Source organism: Taudactylus pleione, unplaced genomic scaffold (genome assembly GCF_031769625.1).
Source record: "Taudactylus pleione unplaced genomic scaffold, aTauple2 ptg002947l, whole genome shotgun sequence".
Classification (NCBI taxonomy): Eukaryota; Metazoa; Chordata; class Amphibia; order Anura; family Myobatrachidae; genus Taudactylus; species Taudactylus pleione.
The window spans coordinates 78,032-89,134 of NW_028287314.1; the positions used below are offsets into that span (position 1 = coordinate 78,032).

General features: G+C 38.6%; 1 protein-coding gene across 1 annotated transcript; it reads right to left on the bottom strand.

Moving 5' to 3' along the window:
* Window positions 1-1,394: 1,394 nt before the first annotated feature.
* On the bottom strand, window positions 1,395-9,930 carry LOC148431072 (ankyrin repeat and SOCS box protein 5-like; the record flags this gene model as incomplete). The annotated part of the gene is made up of 5 exons (XM_088466369.1): window positions 1,395-2,927; window positions 6,346-6,537; window positions 6,899-7,033; window positions 8,583-8,733; window positions 9,823-9,930. Coding segments are annotated over 5 exons (732 nt in total), but the record flags the coding sequence as incomplete, so codon positions are not given.
* Between the last annotated feature and the right edge of the window lie 1,173 nt (window positions 9,931-11,103).

Below are 11,103 nucleotides of genomic sequence, written 5' to 3' on the forward strand. Positions count from 1 at the left end.
CCCAGCAGTTGAGATGTCGATGCTCATATTACCCTAGGGGATACGTTCTGCATCCTGGGAGTTGCCTCCGGGTGTCTGGGATAAACTTATGCAACTGTGTGCCATTGCTGGCATTTCCACTGTTTGCAATGGCACATTGCAGGCATCTCCAAGAATTGCATCGACACCTTAAAACGTTGGAAATGAGGGCAGAGCTTGTTTTGTTACTTTGATATGAGAAAGGAGAAGTATGGCAGTATAGAGGCACCAGTGTTCTTCAGGGCATGGCCAGAGAAATCATAGAAGGTAGAATTCCATGACTGTTTCAGTTGTTTGTGTTTTCCTTTTTATTTAATTAGAAATGGACATTTAACATGATAGTGTATATCCTGTTCCACTATTTATAAATCAAAACAACTGTAATGCAAGAATAGCTATAGATGCTGCTTTATACAGATATATACGCTGATTTCAATAAATAACATAACAACAGAAGATAAAGAGCAGCTGAACATACAGTATGTACTCTTAATCCCTAATCTAATCCAATTAAGTATCCAGACATATAAAAATAATTAATAAATAATTAATAAATGCCAACCATTTAATTTGTAACAATATAAAAAATACATAAAATAATTATGTTTCTCAAGCACATAAAAAGATAACACAGTAAAATAAAAAAAATAAAAAAACTCAGCCTGTGATCACGTAAGCATAATATACTGTATATGACACCAGATTCTGTAGCAGGACTGCTGGTGGTAGAACAAGAGGAATTATATGTAAATTGTCTCAGAGGTGAATCCAGAACCACTGACCGTTGTCTCACCCTAAAAAATATAGTAATAACCCACAATTAAATATCAGTCTTTATTTTGATGGATTATACGGCCAGCTGTCAATGATTTATCCAATTATTAATATGCAGATGTTGCTTTATGGTCTATAACCTTCCACATAAAGCCATTCACTCTCCAGTTGTTATTTAGTGATTCCTGTTAAATCAAGTTTGTCAGGATAGATGCTTTGAGCTGTTACTCTACAACAAAGCGACTGAGATGAGTTTCTCACTGTTATTATGTATGTGACTCTGAGTTTTCATTTTGTTTTATCTTATTTTAATATATCATTTGCAACTTGCAATCCCGTTATGTGTTTCAGTAACATAATTAATGTTTTTGTATTGTTACAAATAATATGGTTTGCATGTTATAATTATTTTATGTCTGGGAACTTAATTGCATTAGATTAGGTTTTAAGAATACATAACGTTCAGCGCTCTCCTTATCTTCTATATTAGACAGATCACAGTGGAAAATCCAGTTAATGTTGAACATTGCATGTAAACTCTACGCTTCTCATACGCACATGAACATTTCTGTGTTTATCTTTCTATAGATAATAGGCAGATAAAGATTTATATATATATATATTTATTAAATGTTAAAGTAAACACTCAGCTTTCATCCAGTGAGAATGTACATTTACATGGAAAGTGCTGTTTGCATTGAATATTTAGGTTTATTTAACAGAATGGAGGATTTGTCATAGAATAAGATGTCTAAGCAGTGCTGTTTGGATTACATAGATTATGCTAACACATGGATATTGCAGAGCAAGTGGATATGTCACCCAGAATTTGATAGAGACTGAATACTGAATAATATTATAATTGATATTGTAAAAAATATTATAGCTACCCATACAGTATACAACTTAGTATGCTAAAATGTTTTCAGCCTATCATATGGGGGGTATCCACTAGGCGATTTAAACAAGCGATTGCACGATAACAATGTCGTTATCGCGCAATCGCTTGCAAATCACGCATGCATCGTGCATGCATCGGGGATGTTTTGGACAGAAGCGACCCACGATGCGCGTGCCCGCGGGTCGCTTCCCACATCCGACATCGCCCGTACATGCAGGTCAACCTGACGATCTCGTCAGGTTCAGCATGTGCGGGGATGAGGGATGTGCCGGGACTGAACCAGTGAACGTTCAGTCTAGGCACATCACTAGCTATACAAACGACAGCACGATTGCAATGTCGCAATCGTGCTGTCGTTTGTATATCGCTAAAGTGGATACCCCCCATTAGAAATGCAATTCCATAAAATGTTGCTTTAATGTTATCAAAAAGTGAAAAGGGGAAAACTGGTGATTTCCAAATTACTTGTCACAACTTCAATGTGTCATCTACAGTACCTCCATATAGCAATTACAGTGGGTCGTGGGGCATTTCCTCTGTTCTAGACAATGCCTGTCCTTTTTAGAAATAACATACAATTATTATTATTTTCGGAAGTACTCAGGAGGGTGGCAGGGTAATCTGATAATTAGTTTGTATAACGAACCCCTCTAAATTATTTACAATTTCATTTGCAATATCTGCAAAGGCTCTACTGGAGTAAACCCGTCTTATTGAGGACATTTGAGGTGTTATAATCATTTTTCTGTGGAAGATGAATGTGGCTAGTCCTCTGCAAATGTAGTTACACTGCTTAAGCAACAATCTTAAAAGTTAAAGCTATTAACTGTTTAAAAAAAAAAAAACAATTCATGAGCTGTAACATTAACGTGCTTGAAAGTATTTCTTGTGTATACACGCATAAAATAGTTACACCACTAAATAAACCTTGTTACAGTTAAAACAAATATTATATACAAGTGTACAGTAAGTGCAAAATGTTACTTTGAAAGGCACAGAGCTAAATAAACTATCTAAAAACCTGTGACATATTTTGCAAAAGGTAAAGTGATTGTACAGTATTGATGACATACACATTTACAAAATCATTAAAAGTTCCTAATACTTTCTCGATATTGTAAGAAGTTTTTCAGTACAGTTGGCAACTGTAGATGTGGAATAAGATGTAATCTAGATTGTCCAATGCAGTTTCGAATATGGAGTCGGCAAAGCTGACATAGCGAACATGGATTAGCTAAAAGAAAACAAATATGAGAAGATTATTTAATATGAGTAATTTTCAAATCATCATTAGTAACATATAGTGACAAGAAGTATTGTTTATTGAAGTTTAATTTACTAATGAAAATATCAAATGTTAACCATAGACCAGTGGTTCCCAAACTGTGCGCCGTGGCACCCTGGGGTGCCTCAGGACACTTGCAGGGGTGCCTCAGGTTGGTGGTACAGAACCAAATAAAATTAATTTTATTCAATGTAATGTAAATATGAGGACAAACAGAAGCGCAAATCTGTCCAACACCACATAACCAAACCTAAGGGTGACAGATAAGCCCAATTTACTTCACTTTAATACTTAGAAAAAAAATTCTAAATTTCTCAACAACAAACTTATGGCCTAGGGGTGCCGTGAAAGCAATGCTGATACTCTAGGGCACTGTGGTTCAAAAAAGTTTGGGAACCACGGCCATAGGCGGCCATAGGCTGCCATAGGCATTAAAAAGTAACATTAGCACTTTATTCAGTGACCCAACAAGACAGCACATATCTGTCCACAGCTCAGCTGGTGAGATAAGTAGAATGTATCATTTGCAAAGTTAGCATACACTTTTAAAATATATTTGATAAATAGTGTCAAAACCCAGACATTTGTCCTGGATAAGATGGGCCACCAATTATTATGTACATTTACTGACTGGTAGTTGCAATAATAATAAAAAATACAGTTTTGTTTGTATATAATAATAATTCCAACATACTGTAACATCAATTAGAAGTGATGGAAGTAAGGTGCCAGAGTTTGGAATGTGTTTCCAGCACCTAGATTGTAGATTTGTTCCTTGCATTCCATAGAGGTGCTCAGGAAAATCTGCAATGTGGTGGTACCGTTATTGGGCCAAATGTAATAGGGTGAGAGTTTAGAAAATGTTAGAGTTTAGCAGTAAGCTCTCACAATTATTAAACTAGACCAATGTACAGTAACAGAGTCCGAGAACAGACAAACTCGCATGTTTTTAGACTAAAAAAACGCTCATGATTTAAACTCTCGTCCAGAAGTTTTCCCATTTTGAAGATAAACTTGACCAATGTGAGAGTTTACTGCTAAACTCTCATATTTTCTAAACTCTCACCCACTTATATTTGGCCCATTATCTGTGATGTGGTACCATTATTATCTGTAATGTGGTATCGTTATTATCTGTGATGTGGCACCGTTATTATCTGTGATGTGGTACCGTTATTATCTATGATGGGGTACCATTATTATCTGTGATGTGGCACCATTATTATCTGTGATGTGGTACCGTTACTATCTGTGATGTGGTACCGTTATTATCTGTGATGTGGCACCGTTATTACCTGTGATGTGGTACCGTTATTATCTGTGATGTGGTATTGTTATTATCTGTGATGTGGTACCGTTATTATCTGTGATGTGGTACCGTTATTATCTGTGATGTGGTATTGTTATTATATGTGATGTGGTACCGTTATTATCTGTGATGTGATACCGTTATTATCTGTGATGTGGTACCGTTATTATCTGTGATGTGGTATTGTTATTATCTGTGATGTGGTATTGTTATTATCTGTGATGTGGTACCGTTATTATCTGTGATGTGGTACCGTTATTATCTGTGATGTGGCACCATTATTATCTGTGATGTGATACCATTATTATCTGTGATGTGGTACCGTTATTATCTGTGATGTGATACCATTATTATCTGTGATGTGGTACCGTTCTTATCTGTGATGTGGTACCGTTCTTATCTGTGATGTGGTATTGTTATTATCTGTGATGTGGCATTGTTATTATCTGTGATGTGGTACCGTTATTATCTGTGATGTGGTACCCTTATTATCTGTGATGTGGTATCGTTATTATCTGTGATGTGGTATCGTTATTATCTGTGATGTGGTGTCGTTATTATCTGTGATGTGGCACCGTTATTATCTGTGATGTGGCATTCTTATTATCTGTGATGTGGCATTGTTATTATCTGTGATGTAGTACCTATTATCTGTGATGTGGTATTGTTATTATCTGTGATGTAGTACCTATTATCTGTGATGTGGTACCGTTATTATCTGTGATGTGGTATCGTTATTATCTGTGATGTGGTACCGTTATTATCTGTGATGTGGTACCGTTATTATCTGTGATGTGATACCGTTATTATCTGTGATATCGAAATTGATGTGCACAGCTGCACGTCGTGACGGCACATTGTAATTAATTGTAGATAATACTCCTCTAAGTGCTTTGTCTTTAGGATAATATAGTGACAGTAATTGCAGTCTTGAGCCTTGGGCACTGATTTTGAGGTGGACACAGATGTGGCTGCGGCTGCATCTATTGGCAGTCGCTTTATTGCGACTTTATGCAAATGCTGCTACAAGGTTCTTCCCTGGTGTACATCTGTGCGTCTGAATGAGCAAGGACTGCGACGACCACTTTCCATGTCTGTACACACAGTAATACCGATTAATGCGTTTTATACATAGCATCATTTGCACCCTCGAAACATGCACCAGCCCTGCGGCAGGTGCAATTTCTCCATTTGAGTATGGCCTCTTATGTGAGCAGTTGAGCGTCATTGTACATAATTCGCAACCACTTTCATCGATATGCCCGCGACTCTGCCGTAACCCATCCGTACCATAATACGGACCTTCTCCGTGCGTGCGCTAAGCCACCGCTCTGTCACCGCTCAGGAGTGCCCACTACATTTTCAATAGGGTTCTCCATGTGCACGTCTGAAATCTCAACTACGACTCTGTACGGACATAATCGGGAAGCATTCGCGTCCGATAGTCACCATGAAAAATAATATTCATAAGCAAACCGTAAACCATCGTAAACTATATATAACATGTCTCTGATTGCCTGGATTCCGCAAATGATCATAACTCCATTTGTTCCGCAAAGGAATGTACAGCTGGAGTAATTTTTTTAAGTTTTCCCTATTTTAAAAACATGTAGAATTATGTAAAAACCATAGGCACACAGGTCACCTAGTATTACAATTAAATTTAGGGGGTCTATTTACTAAGCAGTGTTAGAAGACAAAGTGAAAAGTGATAAGGTGCCAGCCAATCAGCTCCCATTTGCCATTTTTCAAACACTGCCTGTGAGATGACAGTTGGGAGCTGATTGGCTGGAACCTTATCACTTTCTTATCACTTTTCACTCTGTCTCCTAACACTGCTTAGTAAATAGACCCCTAGGTCATTACTAAGATATATCCAATAACAAAACTCATGACTTGGGTCTCCGTGGTCCAAATTGAGTTTATTTCATACTTCTGCATTTCATAGAAAATATACACTGTAGGAAAGTTTATTTTCTACTTCATTATTATTCTTCTAAATAAAACTGTGTCTCTATTTACATTAATAACTAATAAACACTCATATGAAAGATTTACCTTCGTACAACAGCAACAGTCTCTCCACTGGGCTTCTTGCAGCAGCAACATCAACTGAACGTTTGAAATCTATATTTCTGGCATTAATATCAGCACCAAAGTCTAGCAATAGACTTACAATGTCTGTACTAGGCTGCTGAGCGGCAACATGCAATGGAGTATCCAAATATCTGCCCCGCTGTACATTAGCACCTGGAATACACCGACAGTGTACAGTACATTCAATAGATTTGCTACAATCAGTTTATATAATGGACATGCCCAGTTATAGGTTAAGAACTAGACTAATTATCTCTAGTTCTGTGACTGTTATATGTATTTTAGTCTATAAATATATATATATATATATATATAAACTGTTTTTAAGACGGTATAGCCATTGAGTAAAGCAGAATACAGTAAGAGAGGCACACACATAAAAACAAAAAAATATAGAAATAATAGAAATATTCACTTACATGTTATTATAGACAACATGTAAAACTTATACTATTATATGTATTACATTTTTATTTACTACATGTTTAACTAGTCCATTGTGTAAAGTACTGACCTGCATATAGGAGTTTTCTCACACAAGCCAAGTGCTGTGCTTTGCACGCCACATAGAGAGGAGTGCCTAGGTAAGGAATGTCTTGGTCAACATCTGTACCCCAGGAAATCAACACATCCAGACATTCACTGTGACCTGCAAATACAAATAATAATTAATAATAATAATAAGTAGGGGTGTGCACCAGCCACTTTTCGTGTTTTGGTTTTGGATCTGGATCTTTCTTCGTGTTTTGGATCTGGATTGGTTTTGCCAAAACCACCCTTCCGTGTTTTGGGTTCTGGGTTTTGTGTTTTGGATCTGGATTTTTTCTTAAAAAAAAAACACGCTAAAATCACATAAAATGGGGCTTTTTTTGTTCCTACACTAGTAATAACCCCAATAACATTAATTTCCACTCATTTCCACTCTATTCTGAACACCTCACACCTCACAATATTGTTTTTAGGCCAAAAGGTTGCACCGAGGTAGCTGGATGACTATGCTAAGCGACACAAGTGGGCGGCACAAACACGTGGCCCATCTAGGAGTGGCACTGCAGTGGCAGACAGGAAGCCAATCAGCGTTATGGTGCCCATGTGCATGTAGCACGGACCCGGGAGATCCGTGCTACATGCATCTGTGTGATTGGCACAGAGCAATGACAGGTCCGAGAGACCCGTCTGTGCTGCTGTGGTAAAAAAAAATAAAAATGTGTAAAAAAAGAAAAAAATGGCGTGCCCCCCCCCAAAAAAGAGCAAACAGCCCCGGGCATTAGTGACCCAGTGCTGGGTGTGCTTAAATACAGGGGACAAACGACGTAGGGGGTCCCCTGTACTTAAGCACAACCAGCACCGGGCTAGTCAGAACCAGCGCTGGTTGTCAAAATACGGGGGACAAACGACGTAGGGGTCCCCCGTATTCGGCGCAACCAGCTCCGGGCTCTGATCCGGTCCTGGCTCTGGAAATACGGAAAAAAAATGAGTAGGGTTCCCCTGTATGTTCCAGAACCAGCACTGGACTTTTTCTAGCGCGGGCTGATGCCACAGCCAGGGGAGCTCTTTCACTGGGCCCCCCAGACAGCAGAAAGAATAGACATCAGTAACAGAGATGGAGAGCAAACAAAAAACACAGACTGTAACATAATCACAGACTAATACCACAACATGTCTGAAAGTACAATGATATTAGGCAAAGCTTGTGGGTGGGTGTCTGGGGGCAAACAAACCAAACTGAGGCAAACAAGGTAGCACAAAGTCTGTTGTTGAGATCAAAGCATGGGTGACCATGTTACTTAAGCAAGGTCCTACGATTGATTCTTTGCAAACCCATTATATACGAACAATGTATAAATGACCTATTGTTTTATTTTTTTAATCAAGTTTCTTTGTGTGTGTGTGTGTGCGCATGTGTGTGAGTGTGCATGTGTGTGCACACCTGACAATGGCTAAGACAGATCCAGCAATAGTAATGCGTAGAGAAAGGCCATGTGTTGGCCTAAAGGCTGCTGGGATGAGCTGGATAATTTACTCTGCTTGTCCGAGTTAACTTGAGAAAATCGAAAATACTTATAACTTTTTTGTTTAAGGATATAATATTATCAAATGTTCCACAATACTATCATCAATTAATTCATGTCAATAGGTAACCAAAACAATAGAATTAAAGACATGAGCATTCTGCATTCTGCTGCAATCCAATTTACCTTTACTTGATGCCTCATGAGTAGGGGAAGGAAGACATGTCTCCAACTCTGTTGTGGCGCCAAACTCCAAAAGCAGCTCCGCACAACTAGCGCTGCCTCTTGAACATGCATTAAATAAAGGAGTCACTCCATCAATAGTTGTTGCATTCACCTAAAACATATCACAAGATGTCTTGGACTAGACATGAAGTAAAGTGTTTCCAGTGAGTCTTATTTGATTTCCGCAAAAGGCAAATATATAATGCTACCATACTACATTCCCAATGTCCCAGCCTCCTACTAAGTTATACTTCTACCCTTCAGTTAACACTTTTTTCACAATAGTAAAGGTAGAGAGCTGCAAATATGCAGATATCCATTGCATGTTGTTTACATAAATGGATTTATTTTCCATGATTCCGACAACAGGGTGTACACCCACCTAAATGTAAATATTATGCATGGATATTTGCAGGATTGTAGGACCAGACAGGAATGCATATGCTGAAAAAAAAAGCAAAAATGTCATTTCCAAGTTCTGCATACTTTTTTAGACCAATCCTTAATTACAAATTTTGTATACTGCTGTTTAAATTTTAATTATGTCTTAGACAAGTCAAGAGAGTAAGCGGACTCTAGACTGTGTTTATCTCCACTCACACATTTGTACATTTATTGCTTTTAGTACATAAATGTAGTCAAAAAGTCAAATATCCAATATAAAACTCTCATAGAGATTGCTTTTCACGTTTAATCTCAGCCACATCTGATAATGTGCATTAAGGCAGTGTACAAAGATAAAAGGGATGAGAATCTGAGAATGTCAGCTAAAGTGCTCACTCCTTGAAGCTCATTTCGATTTCTCATCCCACAAGACAAATTCTCATTTTACCTCTGGGCTCATTATGATGCTAATTACCGCAACCAGCCTACTGTACACTCAGTAGGGATCACCCTGACCTGTTCAGCTAATCCCAACTCCCCCAACTAGCCGCCATCTTTATGAACTATGCTTACCTGAAACAGGTGCATAATTTCTGTGCTGCTGGCCAAATAAATATACATCAATTTTCTATCAATATTTTAATCACATAACTGGACATTGGTTTACTTAACATTCCAAAGCAGCTGTATCTGCTGGTAAGTAAGGACAATGTGACATACACTAGCATTAGGTTTCTAGAACTGTACAGTAGAATGCTTGTTACTGTCACATAAAAAATGTGTCCTGAAGCATTTGATGTAGGATGACAAAGCTTACATTTGCTCCGGCTTCAAGAAGAGTTCTTGCACAACAGACATGATCTCCCAGGCATGCTTCATGTAATGGGGTCACATGGTCGATAGTTAATGTGTTCACATTGTAACCCTAATTGTGACAAATTGCCAATTTCAGTCAAAATAATAGATACATATTTAAATGGATTTTGTACTTTTTCATTACAGTAGTGCATTTGTGTTTTATCCCAGATAAAGTTCACAAGGAGATTAATTTTGTACATTATATACAGAAGTACATATTTTCGCTTAATTCTCACACACACAGTTCAAAATAGTTTATACTAATAAAAAAATGGAAATTGTATTAATTTTTGGATAAATGATAAATTAATTTAGTCAAAGACATCATCATTGGATCATTCAGTTTACTGTGAGAATTAATTTGGGATTGTTGTATGTTGTTTTATTTTTTTCAAGTCACTTTTCTGTATGTTGAATACTAAGTATTCCTAGCACATCATATGTACCTGTCTGTTGGGATGTTCTTAAACACAGGTTACTATGTGGAACACACTGAGGCCCTGATTCAGAGCCTGAAAGAGCGGTCGCTCTGAATCAGGGCGTTTTTTTTTTTTCTGGAGCGGCCCACAGCTATAGCGAGCGGCCAGGTTGATGGTCGCGATGGTCAAGACCATCGTGACCATCGGGCTTGCGACGAGACCCTTGTGGTAGGGTCTCGTGGCCGCAAGCCCCAGAGAGCTTTCGGCTCTCACAGAGCCGCAAGCTCTCCACTGACATCACTTGTGATGTCAGTGGGGCCGCCCCCAAATGTGAGGCATTCTCATTGGAATGCCTCCGTTTGGGCAGCCACCCCCCCAGCCAGCCCACCAAAGGGGGCGAGCTGTCACTCAACAACGACAGCTCGCCCCCTTTGTTTGCGAGACCTGGAGCGACGGAGTGCCCGTCGCTAGCAAGGTCTCGCGCATGCGCACGATGGAGCCGGCTCCGTCGTGCTCATGCACTGTGGGCCACCATCGACCCGGTTGCGAGCGCTCAGCGCTTGCGACCGGGTCTGAATCAGGCCCTGAGATTCCTTACTTTATGAGCCTGCATTTGTTTTTTCTCCTAGATTTGTTGAGTATTAAACATTATATATTTTATTTTCACATATAGAATAATATACTCAAACATCTAATTAATATTTCAAGTCCACATGCACATCAGAATGCTACTTTTTCTTCCTCTTTTGTTTTGTGGACATGTTGGTAGAGCACATTTGGTTATGTGCTTTGCTGCCAGTTACAAAGCTAAAGCACTGAGG